This window comes from Pelobates fuscus, chromosome 6, assembly GCF_036172605.1.
Source record: "Pelobates fuscus isolate aPelFus1 chromosome 6, aPelFus1.pri, whole genome shotgun sequence".
NCBI classification, from domain to species: domain Eukaryota; kingdom Metazoa; phylum Chordata; class Amphibia; order Anura; family Pelobatidae; genus Pelobates; species Pelobates fuscus.
This window is the reverse complement of record NC_086322.1, coordinates 143582470-143597238: the sequence shown is the minus strand read 5'-3', so window position 1 is coordinate 143597238 and position 14769 is coordinate 143582470. Positions and strand designations below refer to the sequence as shown.

Below are 14769 nucleotides of genomic sequence, written 5' to 3'. Positions count from 1 at the left end.
TAAATGATCTGCTTTTTTTTTTATAGCCACTATTAGCTACACTAATGCTGCACATCACAGCTATATTCCTTGGTTTTACCCTTTGTGATGAATGACTAAGGGAAATTGATCTATGTGTTACCTCAAATGTATACTCTTGTGAAACAGGAAGTCATGGTGTACTAAAAAATATAAAATATAAACGGGAATGTAGTTTGAATAAATTGTTCTCATATGAATTCATAGTAGCACTCGTATTTAAGAAAACTTTATTTTGAATACATTTGTGTTGTGTTTGCAATTGTTTGATATCCATGAGTGAAGAATATTTTTGTGTAATTTGACTGTCCGTGCTTATTCCTAAATTAATGCTTAAAAGTGCCAAATTCTCTTGAAACCGTCACTTTTATGAATCTGGACAAGTATGGCATGCAGTTAAGTCCTAAAACACTTTGGCAAGTTGTAATGCTTTAAGGGTCTGCTGTTTCCCTTTAAGAATAATATCTAGCATAAAAAAAAGACCGACTGTTCTAGAGAAATACTTTAAAAGAAAAAAGTACACCCTAATAGAGATTCTCGATCCCCAGCAGTGTGAAGCCTGGCCTCCAATGACAGTGGTCTGCCTCTGTCACTTCATCAGTGGATGCTAGGCTTTAGGGGCTGCTGGGGGCCAAGAATCTCTATTAAGTGTGTAGTGTGTCTAAACCATTTACTAGTGATGCCAGGACACCAGGTTCCATAACCATTCCAATCTATTGAAGTAGTTATGGTGCATACAGTTGTCTTGTGTTACTTACCCAGGGCACACATTTTCTTGTAGGAGAAAAAAAACCTTAAATATTGCTACTGTTTCTCCTCTTCTCTGTATGCATCCTCTATGCTGTACGACAGATACAAACAGCAGAACTTTCAACTAGACCAATGATTGCCAGAGAGCCAAGATGGTTCCAGAATATACCCAAATACAGTGGTGTGGATTTATGCATTTAGCCCTCTTCCTCAGACCTCCCAAACCCATTTTTGTTAAATAGAGGGGATAAATAACCTTCATATGAAACATATTGCGAAGTTACAGTACCATTTTAAGTTCTATTGTTTTCTTTTGAAGTGTTTCTCTAGCACAGTTTCCTATCATTTTTGCTGGTAAAGAAAAAATATGTGCGGCTGATTCAAAGAAGAAAAGAATTGAATGTGCCGTAGATGGCCTGCATTGAAAACCAGCTAGCATTTTTTGCATGTTGAACATCGCTAGTATGTTTCAATATGCCCACATAAGTTGGTTTCCAGCCTTAGATTAACTCTTGGTTTCCTAGAGAGAGGTGAAAGGCAGATGATAATTAGCACAACAATGTCTTCTGCGGCTTTGTGTTAGCAAGGGAGATAAACAATAGGATGCAAGGGCTATCAGCAGTCACATGGGTCTTAGTGTAACGATAAACCACAAAAAAGAAGAGGCTTATCTGTGTTGTGCCTCAAGCTTATCAGCTTCCATTTTATATCCTGCTCAATCCTCACAGAGCTGTGCTGAATTCCAAACACCTCTGTATCCATCCAACAACAGCCAATCATTTCGCTAGTATATCTTCCACCCGCAGATCAGGATTCCTTTCATTTTTCTTGACATTTATTCACAACACATCATTCCAGAAAATTAAATTCAGGCATTATATCTCTCCATATTTTGTCAACTGAAAAAAAATGGCAAATCCTGCATAAATTATGAGAACTCGGACGGCAGATTGTTAATTAAAAATAATCTACATTTTAAATTAATGTCTGTCTACAGGCTCATGTCTTACAGTACACCCTAACAGGACAATGTGGATTCAATTACTCAACATAAATATATCTTTGGTAGCTGAAGGACAATTATATAACATTGAGATACAGTTTTCTTAGATATAAAAAAATAAAGTCATGAATTTTGTTTCAGATTACGGATCCAGCCATCAGTAGCAAACAAAGTACGATGGTAGTTAAATACACAAATGTGCAACAAAAATCAGTAATACATAACTTATCTTCCTTAAACCCTGGTCACTGTCTCTTATTAAAACAAAATCCAATGTGTTACAAAAAATGCATATTTGAAAGAGGAAAAACAAACAAAAGCTGTTAGCTGTCCTGAGCTAAGCCAGCTCATTGGTTGAGAACATCACTCACAGCCAATGAGTAAACTGGGAGTGGCACCCAACTGGGGTGGGGGTGGGGGGGACTGGTGGGCATTCCTGTGAAGGATTGTCACCAGTGACATACATTGCGTCACTGGTGAGACACATAATAAACGGCTTGTTTGTAAAATGGGCGGCCCTGTCTGAAATGTAGTGAATATAGATCTGAATTACAACATCAAGGCTTAAATAGACAAGTTGTGAGAATATGTAAATTGGCTAATTTTTCAGTGAATAATCCTGAGCATTTTATGTTAAATTGATGCATTAGTAACACACAGAGCCCTGATTATATGTGTTTTCGACAAGCATCTATCAATACTGTATGTTTTGCCATATATACCAAATACTACATACTCTATACATACTCTCAGTGTAACAATATTATTACCACTTTTGTCCACAGCAACACACCGAAAATATGAACGAACTTCAGAATCGTATCATTGAGGAACTGCAGGACTTAAACTTTGTTAAAGACAGCAACAGCAGTACATTTATAGAAAGAAAACTGAGTTTTGAGAGGAAAAAAACCCTATCACCATTGGTAAGCAGCATTGTCATATAACAAATAGTTTGTTTTGGGTTTCACAGATTCTTATAACAACCTTCTGTGTGCAAGATTTATTCAAAGGGGGTAACAAAGACCATGACGATCTGCTCAAGAACAATAAGTAAACTTTAAATAAATAAAGAAACCAACAAATGTAACAAAAAAGTAACTGGTTTTAAAAAGGTGGGGTTCCAATTATTCCTAATATGCAGTTGTATTGAAATCAATCATAGACATGATCCCGTAGGATCCACCTTAAAGGAACACTCTGGGAACCATAACAACGTCATTAAAAATAAGGTTGTTATGGTGCCAGGAAGTCGCCTCATACATTCTTACCTTCTTTTTATAAATGGGGAGCTACTGATTAGTTAAGAGCATCAGCTAACCGCTCTAGCCAATCGGCAGCACCCCTGCTCGATGACACTTTACGATTCCTGCTAGTCAATATCAGAAGCCGGATACTGCTAGTGGAACTGGAGATCCAGCACTGGAGGCAAACTTTGGGGTAAAACCATTCAAGAACCCCCTTCAGGTAAGAAATGGCCTGGCGATCTCCTGGAATCATAACAAGCTAATTTTAATCACGTTGTTAAGGTGCCCGGTGTTCTTTAACTAACAAATTGCAATCCTCTGGAGGTATATGAGTGCTACATACTGTTAACTAACACCATTCATTTACCTCCTGAAAATGTGTGAAAATAGTAGGTGACTGGGAAACTGAAGTTGCAGAGCTACAGAATGAGGGAAACAAAACATATTTCAAGATAGTTTCTTGTCAATTGGCCAGCAGTTCTACAATTTTGTTGTAGATTATGAAGTCACTCTAGACATACTGATTTAGAACTTCAAGGGCCACCAATAATATCGAATAGTGTAAAACACATAAAATATGACCACACCAGTTCTTCTTAAATTAATACTTCAAGCACCATAACCACTGCAGCAATCACCTGACACTCTCAACCAATGAGCTGGCATTGCATAGCAGGGTTTAGCTCAGGAGAGCTCATTGAAACTCCATGCTCAAGCTTCTGACTCTCCATGGCGGGAGTGACCAGAATCTAGGAGGTTCCAGGTACGGTAAGTTGTCAAACTGAAAGCAAACAGTTTGAGTGATTACATTGGTGGTTCCATAACCAACACAGCAAGCTGTAGTGGCTGTGGTGCTTGGAGTGTTCCGTTAAGAGCTGGTTTGAGGTTCACTGCTTTGATCTATATAACCCTGGGAAATGGGTAATTTGCCACAAGGCTGTATTCAGACCAAAAAAGGGATTTATAGCTTTTTCCCCTGATATCTCTTTTTTGTTTTGAATGGTTTTTCTTGCTTTCTTGTGGATCAATCATAAAGTTGATAATGAAGTGAAATTCAGGTTTGCTGATGCAGAGGCTGTGTAACTCAACAATAGGCTGTGTTAATTATCATGGAACTTGCGCAAAGGTCCAAAGCATGAGTAATCAGATATACATGAGCGCACAACAGAGTACCTGCACAAACTAATACCACACGTCTAATGCTGACGTGTGGTATTACAGTGTGCGGGTACTCTGTTGTCTAACACTGACGTGTGGTATTACAGTGTGCTGGCACTCTGTTGTTTAACACTGATGTGTGGTATTACAGTGTGCGGGCACTCTGTTGTTTAACACTGACGTGTGGTATTACAGTGTGCGGGCACTCTGTTGTTTAACACTGACGTGTGGTATTACAGTGTGCTGGCAATCTGTTGTTTAACACTGACGTGTGGTATTTCAGTGTGCGGGCACTCTGTTGTTTAACACTGACGTGTGGTATTACAGTGTGCGGGCACTCTGTTGTTTAACGCTGACTGAGAGAAAGTGTAACAATAATTGTGCTTATTTTATCGTGGATGTATCCAATATTATAACTCACTAAGGTCCTTGATAGCATGTAACTAAACAGGCATGTTATGTAATAGGATTACGTATAGAAAAGGGTAGCTGTTAAAGCAAATATTGGTAATCTCTGGGTATCTATACAGCAGTATAATGTTGGCTGGGTTTATTGGGTAGACTTGATGCAATCACTCAGCAATTCTGTGTGATTCCGTATAGTGGGGGCAGTTATCACTCTTGGGTTGGATATTCCTTTTTTTCCACAAGTATAATCTTTGTTCTGAAATCCCTTTTTATTTTGTTGTTCAATATTATGCTTACCAAACAGGTCATTTTCAGATTTATTTGTCGCAGTGTCAGTCAGTCTTACTTATGTGATAACTCCCAGCACATAAACAGTTAACCATCATACAAGCTATATTTATAGCTATTCCACTGTGCTACCATGAAATGCTCTTTAAGCTCCCTAGTTAGATATTCTGTATATTATTACCATTTTTTTTTTTAAACACTGCAATCAATAATTTTGCTCTTTGTTTTCCATTAAGCCTGAACGTCCTCGTCAGACTGAAAGCCACAGATGTAAGCTATTGTCTACCTATGGTGCAGATAAACTTTACCAAGCAAAACGCAAGTGCAATGCTTCCCAGGAACTTGATATAGATCTGTATGAAGGAGATATGGTAGCTATTGTGGAATACAAGGACCCCTTGGGAAGCACCAGCAGGTGGCTTGTGGACACAGGACGTAAGTAATAGAACACTCTGTCAAATATTGACTTTCTTTTGTGTGAAAATTTGCCCAGTCTACTGTGTGAACACAGCGGTTCACTTCTTCCTAAGCAACTAGAGAATTGGCTTCTAATTGTAGACCATTAGCCACCCCCTGATCTCTTAAAGTATAGTGCAGCTTGTATCACGAAAGAGAGAGAGAGAGAGAGAGAGAGAGAGAGAGAGAGAGAGAGAGAGAGAGTGAAAAAGATAGAGTGAGAGAAAAAGAGGGAGAGAGAAAGAGAGCCCAAACAAATCATTTATTGCCTTACTTTTTTGCTTAGGGTCTCTTTCCTGCCACCAGAATAAGTTTTCCATTCATGACTTGCTTGTGCTCTGTAGTATGTAAATAGTACCGTAACTTTCATTCATAACGTATGTATTCTGGTTCAAGGTGTTAAGTATAGAAACAGCTATTTAACACTACTGTAATATACTGACAATGAGCATTAAGAATTAACATTTTCAGATATTGTTGTGTAGGGCTCTATTTCTGAAATAGTTGATTATGGTATGTTGACAAAAAGAAAAAAACTGTCATGCACCCTTGTAGACTCACCCACCTGTCCCAATTCCATACCTTCCAATGTTGCAGGTATGTAAACAGTTATAGTCTTCCCCTTCCCCAGTAAAATCTCCATGCCAGCTGTCATTTATCTCCAGTTTTCCTCCACTACTGAAAGGGTTACTCTAACCACCGTGACCACTTCTGCTTTTTAAGTGGTCATGGTCAGTGCCGGTTCACAGACTTTTGTCGCCCTTGACAAACAAAAATTTGCCGCCCCTCCATATGCTCTGCCCACCGTGTGACATCACCCCACCCATATGATCTGCTATATGGACCAATGCCAGTTCTGCGCAGTGTTTTTACATTAAAAAGCATACAGGGACAGGCTATAGACACCAGAACAGGCTATAGACACCAGAACCACTACATTGGTTCTGGTGACTATAGTCCCCCTTTAATGTGAGGTAAATTAGAGATTAGTGCCACTAATATTATACTGGATTGCCTATTTACCACCACATGAGGACAAGAGGATGATGGTGGACTCAGGCTGTGCTCTTTGGAGGCTGTACTCACAAAACTCAACGAACAGGAAGCAGCTCCATTTTCTGGGGCCCCTTACACAGATCACGGTCTGGGCCCCCAGGGCCTCACCGTGAGTATGCCTACAAGGCCCGCACATAAGCCTTATGCCTACAAGGCCCACCCATGAGTTTGCTCACAAGGAGTGGAGTGTATGTGTGTAGGGGATGTGTTATGTGTTATTGTAGAGGATGTAATGTGTGTGTGTTCTTAAGGAATGTAGTGTATAGGGATACCAGTTTCTGTAAGGGATGTAGTGTGTATAGGGAATGCAGTGCATGTCTGTGTATGTAAGGGATGCATTGTGTGAATCTGTGTTTGTATGTGTAAGGAATGCATTGTGTGCTTCTGTGTATGTGTGCAAGGGCTGAATTGTGTGTGTTTGTGAGGTATGCATCGTCTGTGTGTAAGGGATGCATTGTGTAAAGGTGAGTGTGTAAGAGAAGCATGGTGGTTTCTCTCCCACTCCCCCACTCCCCTGGTGGTCTCTCTCCCCCTCTCCCTCTCCCCTGGTGGTCACTCCCCTCTTCCCTTCTCTTGTGTGCCTCCTAGGCACTCCAGTGTAGTGTGGCTGGGCGGCGCAGACCTCGGTACCGGAGTCCTGTTTCCTGTACCCGGCTGGACTGACAGGAAGTGCTTGGACTGCCGGCCCTGGTCATAGTGTTAGGAATCTGGATGTGCAGTGTTTCAGCTTGAAAAACTGGGATTTAGATAGATTGGGGGATAGATTCTGGAACTGTGCACTTTGGGGGAAAGAATGCACAGGCAATTTACACCCTAAATGGTAGTGAATAAGCAATAACAACACATGAAAAGGATTTGGGAATTGCTGTAGACAACAAACTATGCAACAACGTGCAATGTCAATGAGCAGTTGCTAAGGCCAGTAAGGTATTGTCATGTATAATAATGGGCATTAATTATCGGATGAAAATATAATAAGTCTGGGGAGGGAAAGCTGTTCACAGTTTAATTGATATGCTTTCCTGAAGAAGTTAGTTTTCAAAGATTTTTAGAAGGAGTGGGAGACTGAGTTAAAGTCTAACAGAGAGGGGAAGGGCGTTCCATAGGAATGGTGCAGCCCTAGAGAAGTCTTTAAGGTTAGCAGCAGAGATAGGAGTATGAAATGGAGTTAGATGTAGGTATTTGGCAGAGTGTAGGGGCCTAGATGGGACATTATTGTGTATTAGTGAGGATAAGTAGGTCGGAGCAGCATTGTGTAGAGATTTGTAAGCAAGTACCAGGATCTTAAATTGAGCTCAATGTAGGGACTGGCTTGGAAGGTGCGGGCGGAGAGGAAGATGAGTCAAGAGGGTGGGTGAGAAGTCAGGGGAGGACAGGTAAATTTGCATGTCATCCGCATGGAAATGGTACTGAAAGCCGAAAGAGCTTATGAGTTTACCAAGGGAGGCAGTATAGATTTAGAACAATAGGAGACCACGGACAGACCCTTGGGAGAACACCAAAAGAGATGGGTTGGGGAGAAGAGGCAGAGCCAGAGAAAGAAACACTGAAAGAGCGCTGGAAGAGGTAGGAAGAGCACCAGGAGAGAGCAGTATCTCATAGACCGAGATTACAGAGGATGAGAAGAAACTTTTTTTTTTTTTTTTTTATTCTTTATTTTTGGCATGACATTGCAATACAGTGGTGTGATAGAGCTTACATTACATGGTATAGGCGTTAATCAACATCAGTTTGTAGACAGGTTATATTCCATTTTATATCAGATAGTACCACATCTTCAGTTTGAATGTACTTGCTATTTAGTGTCATTTTTCTTCACATATATTATGTAAAAAACAAAATAGAATAACTAAAACCAATTCCAAACGAGAAGAAACTTTTGATGATCAACAGTGTCAAAAGCAGCAGAAAGATCAAGGAGAATTAGGATAGAGTAGTGGCCATGAGATTTTGCAGTTCAGTTTTAGCACAGTGACAAGCACGTAGCTATATAACTATGTTTACTTATCCCTTATTACTGCATATACTCGAGTATAAGACGACCCGAATATAAGTCAAGGCCCCTAATTTTACCCCCAAAAACTGGGAAAACGTATTGACTCAAGTATAAGACTAGGGTGGGAAATGCAGCAGCTACTGGTTAATTTCTAAATAAAATTAGATTCCAATAAAATTACATTAATTGAATATTTATTTACAGTGTGTGTGTGTTTGTGTGTAGTGTGTGTATATAATGAATGCAGTGTGTGTGTGTGTGTTTGTGTGTAGTGTGTATATAATGAATGCAGAATGTATTTGTTTGTGTGAATGCAGTGTGTGTGTGTGTGTGTGTGTGTATATAATGAATGCAGTGTGTGTATATAATGCAGAGTGTGTGTGTATATAATGCAGAGTGTGTGCATTATATACACACACTGCATTCATACAAAAACACACTGCATTATATACACACACTGCATTCATACAAACTGGGTGGGGGAGAGCATTTTTATTATTTTAATATATATATATATATATATTCTTATATTATTTTAATATTTATTATTATTATTTTAATATTATTTTATTATTATTTTTGTTTCATTTAATTTTTTTGTCCCCCCTCCCTGCTTGTTGCCTGGCCAGGGAGGGGGCTATGTGAATCCCTGGTGGTCCAGTGGCATTGGCTGTTCAGTGGGGGGGCTGGCAGTGAGCTGTTACTTACCTTTACAGCAGCTCCCTTCACCTCCGTGCAGCTCCTCCGTTCAGCTCACAGTGTAAGTCTCGCGGTCTGCGTGCCACCCAGTTTACGGTAACCCGTGGCAACGCTCTGACGGCCGCGGGTGTCGCGAGACTTACACTGTGAGCAAAACGGAGCTGACAGGGGAGCTGCACGGAGGTGAAGGGAGCTGACAGGAGCTGCTATAAAGGTAAGTAACAGCTTGCTGCAAGCCCCCAACAGGACCGCTGGGCTTGCAATGTAAGTTGCCATAATACAGACCTTGACTCGAGTATAAGACGAGTGGTGCTTTTTCAGCACAAAAAATGTGCTGAAAAACTCGTCTTATACTCGAGTATATACAGTACTTAACAAATATGTATTTGTGAGGTTTGAAAAATAAAATTAAAGGGACAGTTTAGGCACCTTTAGGCACCAGAACAACTTAATCTAGTTGTTGTGGTGCCAGGAGGCCCCTGGGCACACTATTACCTCAAGGGGTTATACTGTTCCTAAATGGTTTAAAAAGTTGTCTCCAAGTCTGATCTCAAGTCCACCCCAGGAGACATCCGGCTTCTGAAATTTTGGTTTCAGGAAAAGTGGAATGCTGCTGGGCAGGGGTGCCACTGATTGGCTGAGAGTGGTCAGCTGACTCTCTCAGCCAATCAGTGACTCCCCATTCACAAAACTGGCTTGAAAAAGTTATGTTTCTTTCCAGGCCAGTTTTATGAATGGGGAATCATTGATTGGCTGAGAGCGTCAGCTGACTGCTCTCAGCTAATCAGAGGCATCCGGCAGCATTCCGTGCTTTCTGAAACTGAAATGTCAGAAGCCGGATGTGCCTGGGGGGAGTTAAGATTGGCACTGTAGACCACAGTTCGAGAACATTTAACCCCTTGATGTAAGAGTGTGTATGGGTCGCCTCTTGGCACCATAACTTTATATGAAGTTGTTATGGGGCCTGGAGTGTTCCTTTACATATAAAAATCCACATACAGCTGTAGTTACTTCTATCCTGTTACTGAGATTCTCCATATGGTCGTCCTGTCAATCATTGCCCTATTCTGTCATTAAAAAGAGCCTCTGTAACTGTCAGTCAGCTTAGATATCTCACCACATCAAATATCTTCATGGAGTTTGAAATAATCAAGAACCAGGAGGGAACAGAGGGGGTGAAGGAGGAGAAACACAATCAAATGTGTTCTAGACTGGATTGCTTTGAAAATCTTTGATATACATTTACAAGAAAAAAGGTGCATGACTTAAAAAAGATGAACCCAAATTATAGGTGATGGTTAATGTTTAAAGTGTAAAGTGTCAGTCATAAAGTCTTCTTGTGTTTACAATGTAAATGTCACCAGTTCATTTAAGTTCTGTGTGATTTAGAAATAAAGTTGTTTTTTTGGAGTTTTTTGATATGTATAATTCTACAATTGTCATCTTTTTCTTATGCTAGTGATACAGGGCTATGTATACTCTTCCTTCCTGAAACCATACAACCCTGGGAAAAGCCAGAAGGATTCAGCAGACTGCACTTTCTGTGATGATGATTTTGATAACATCAGTCTATTTGTCTCTTCGCGGATGCCACGTGACAGGACCAGCCGAGCGTCCGTAGGAAGCACCAGTGACAGCAGCCCATCCATTAATGAAGATGATGACAAACATTATGTGAACGGATCAGAGCTGGATACTTGCAACAGTGGGGATGAATTTCATGTAAATATGTCTTACAAATTCATTCAAAGCTTACTCTTTTGCTTATGCAGATCCATCGATTAGTAGAAACAAGACTGAAATTAGCAGCTCTTTCTGCATCACAGAGGTGGATCTTTATGAATAGTTTTTCCATTGAAAAGCAACTTGTGGTCTAGAGTTTTAGAGTAATTCATTGTAAATAAGCATTCGAAGTCCACTCCTGGTCATTGAAGCTGAAGACATTCAGTTCTTCTCTCTTATCATAAAATCAATGTGGTAATCCAGGAGTCCTTTTAGTTTATTATTCACAAAAGTGACAATTGTTGGGAATTCAAAATTAATTTAAAATTTAAAGGGACACTATAGTCACCAGAACCACCACAGCTTATTGCATTTGTTCTTGTGAGTATAATCATTACCTTCAGGCTTTTTGCTGTAAACACTGTCTTTTCAGAGAAAATGCAGTGTTTACATTACAGCCTAGTGATAACTCCACTGACCACTCCTCAGATTACTGCTAGAGGTGCTTCCTGGGGGATTGCTGCACAGTGAGCAGCATTTCTATTCAGTGTATCTGCCTTCTGCATGCAGACACTGAACTTTCCTCATAGAGATGCATTGATGCAAATGAGGAGATGCTAATTGGCCAGGGCTGTGTTTGACTTTTGCTGGCTCTGCCTCTGATCTGGCTCCTTGAAAGCCTCAGCCAATCATATGGGAAAGCATTGTGATTGGCTCAAATCACCACTTCTAGTGATGTCAGCAGATGGCAGGCAGGTCAGAGGCAGAGCCAGCAGCTGCAGGCTTGAATACAAGTAAGATTTTACTATATTTAGAGAGGCAAAAGGGGTCAGGGGGGCTAGATGGTGGTTTTTACATGTTTGTGTTCCTGACCCTATAGTGTTCCTTTAAGGTCAAAGTAGCTGAGCTACAGAAACATTGTCTACATCAGAAATCCTTTCAACTTGGCTTCTAAGTTAAATAAATCATGACATGGTGTAATGTGTGGTGTTGCTCGTCCGAGATTGTAGTGTACCTAATATTGAGACCTGTAAGGAACAGATGATTGTTATTGTGTCCTGATGTGTTAAACCATAGAATTCAAATAGGGTTTACTTTCTTTTTCCCATGACTGTATGTCGATGTACTACAAAAATAAAATTTTAAAAAAACTGCAATGTTTTACATTGCAGGGTTATTATGACAGAACAATGCAACCAGACCTCATCACTGAGATGTGATCTGGTTGATTTTAGTGATATTTTACTCATTTGACAGAAATCCCAAGTAGACTGTAATGCCACACTTGTCTATACAAACCACAAGAATGTATGATGACATTATGTTAATTATGGAATTAATATCACATATGCAGGGAGTCAAAGGATCAAGATGTCTTACGTGCATGGCAAAGCAACAACACCAACCACCAGATCAAGAAGTAGCAATACGTTTGTTTTTATCTCACCTCTGATGCACATTACACTTCAGTAAATGCTTCAACAGTGTTCACTGGAAGGTGCAAAAAGGAATTGCTGCCAGTAGACATGTGACACTTTTTTATTAGTAAAGTCTAAGTAAGTAAGTAAATGCTAAGCATAATAATCATGCTCTATTTTGTTCATTTCAGACCTTTTATGCAGTTTATGCTTTTGAAGCTAGGAGTCAACAAGAGCTTAGTTTGGAGGAACACCAAAGAGTCCGGATTCTTCAGTTCTGTGACTTGAGTGGGAACAAGGAATGGTGGCTTGGGGAAGCACATGGCCAGAAAGGATATGTCCCAGCTAATTACCTGGGGAAGATGACTTATGCTTAAAAAATAGTTTTTTTTTACTTACAAACTAAGACTTGAAATAGGCCAGTGAAGGAAAAAGTGAAACACAGAATATTTCTGAAGACTTCATGTTCAAGACATGTAATGATGGAATACTGTTTTGAGGTTTCTGGAGGTCTTTACGATATGACGGTCCTATTCCTTTTCGCATCTTCATGCTTTTACAATTGATTGCATAATATGTTGGCAACCAAGTTTATAAAAGGTATTTGTCCTCTAAAAATAGATGTTGACCCACTTATCATTCAATTCTTCGACATAGACTCCTATGCCAAAGAGTGACAGAAAGGGCAGAGACCTCGCAAAGGCTGTCTTTCTGGTCTCCAAGCATAGCAACCAATGTGCATGTGCTATGTTTACTGTGTTTACTCCCTAGCCAAAGCTGCCTGTGCTTGCTAGGGAGCACAGAAATGGAGTGATTGAATGGAATGTACTAACATCTCTCTGTTCAGACACCAGCATGCTGGCAATCAGCCTCACAAAGGACTTTTGCCCTGCTTGGAGAAGCATCACCAAGTAGGGCATATGAAAGAAAAGAGTGGGCAAAGAGCAGTCAGATTGCAGGTGAACTGGAAGTAGAGATCACTGAAATGTAAAGTGAGGTGAGTTAATATCTCACAATTTTACATTGAATACATTGTACATATCTGTGATATATGATGTATTCAATACATTGAGGGGGATGATTTATATTAACGTAAATCTAACATGGCAGGTTATTTTATCGTTGATGGCAGAAATAGCACTTGGTCTACCTAGACCACCTAAATGATTGTAAACTCTTATGTGTTTAATGCACTTACTGCATTTATGTATTTTTTTTACATTTTAGAGCAGCTCAAAAAAGCACAATGTGTAACAATAGAGTTATATTAAAAAGGAATACAATATAGCAATCAAGTACCCAACTCCTTTATCGTGGATAATACAATTAAGAATATGTGAGGTATATTTAAAGGAACACTTCTGCAGAATACCAATGTTTTACACTGAGAGGGTCATGGCATCCAGTCCACTTCATTGAGATGAAGTGGTCTTGGGCCTTTAGTGTCCCATTACATTGGATATAAAGTGCACTGAACAGGCACTCCTGGTACTGGGTATGACTTGTACTGCCACATTTTAAATAATATTTTATCCTTTATGCTGTCTTACAGTTTAAGAGTATTCTCCTACTATGACCTAACTTCAGAACAGACACACAACTTATAAACATAGCTCCTAGTTTTGTAATAGTTGGCCTACTGCACAGTCGGCAATAGTATAGGAACCAAATTAAATGCAGCCTCAATCAAAAGAGCTCTGCTTGATAAACCAAACATATGATTTTCTTTATCATATGGTATAATGGCCTAGGTATGTTTGCATTATTACATATCCCCAACAATGGGAGGTATGAAAGCAGGGCAGGCATGGGAGGGTCAGAAGGAGGAGCCAACATTGTATAGACCTACTCGTAAAGTGGGTGAGTCCATCTGATAAGGGTAGGTGTCAGTCTGCCAGGTGCTCCAGGCTGCTCAACTCAGGGCAGACCATAGAGTGCGCCTGAAGTGCCCTGTCCATGATGATAGCTTATAGAGTACTGTAATGATCATCTATACCAAAAACATACAGATTTTAAAAGGACACTATAGTCACCAGACTAATTGCAGCTTAATGTGGTTGTTCTGGTGTGTATGTATAGATTATCCCCGCAAGCTTTTTTTATTTAAACACTGCCTAAAAACATCTCTAGTGGCAGTCACTCAGATGGCCACTAGAGGTGCTTCCTGGGTCAGTGCTGCACACGTTCAGTGTCTCCTTGCTTTGCACTCTGAACATTCCTCAAAACTGATGAACTCAGCCAAGTAGGCTGAGCATAGATGGGGCCAGTCGTGAGAAGAACCGTGCGGCGCTGGAAAAATGGTGAGTGAATGAACTTTTGCAAGGGGGGCGGAAATCTAAAATGTATTTTACATTTGTTTTCCTAACACTATCACATTCGTTTAAGCATTTTGTGTCAGTTTCTCTTTTACAGAGCTACCTCTTTGCATAAAAAATTATGTTTTAGGTTTAAATAATTTCTATATTTCTAGAATCCTGTTCAGTTTAAAGGACCACTCTAGTGCCAGGAAAGCATACTCGTTTTCCTGGCACTAGAGTGCCCTGAGGGTGC

The 14769-nt window shown here is 40.0% G+C and overlaps 1 protein-coding gene across 1 annotated transcript in view; it reads left to right on the top strand.

Annotated features, from left to right (window-relative positions):
* The window catches only part of ARHGEF38 (Rho guanine nucleotide exchange factor 38), a 92311-nt gene extending 78873 nt beyond the window's left edge, over positions 1 to 13438 (top strand). The window contains exons 11-14 of the mRNA XM_063458386.1: positions 2557 to 2697; positions 5109 to 5307; positions 10539 to 10801; positions 12411 to 13438. Of these exons, the coding sequence (XP_063314456.1) occupies positions 2557 to 2697; positions 5109 to 5307; positions 10539 to 10801; positions 12411 to 12596 (789 nt within the window). The 3' untranslated portion in view covers positions 12597 to 13438. The remainder of the gene's footprint in view (positions 1 to 2556; positions 2698 to 5108; positions 5308 to 10538; positions 10802 to 12410) is intronic.
* The last annotated feature ends 1331 nt before the right edge of the window (positions 13439 to 14769 follow it).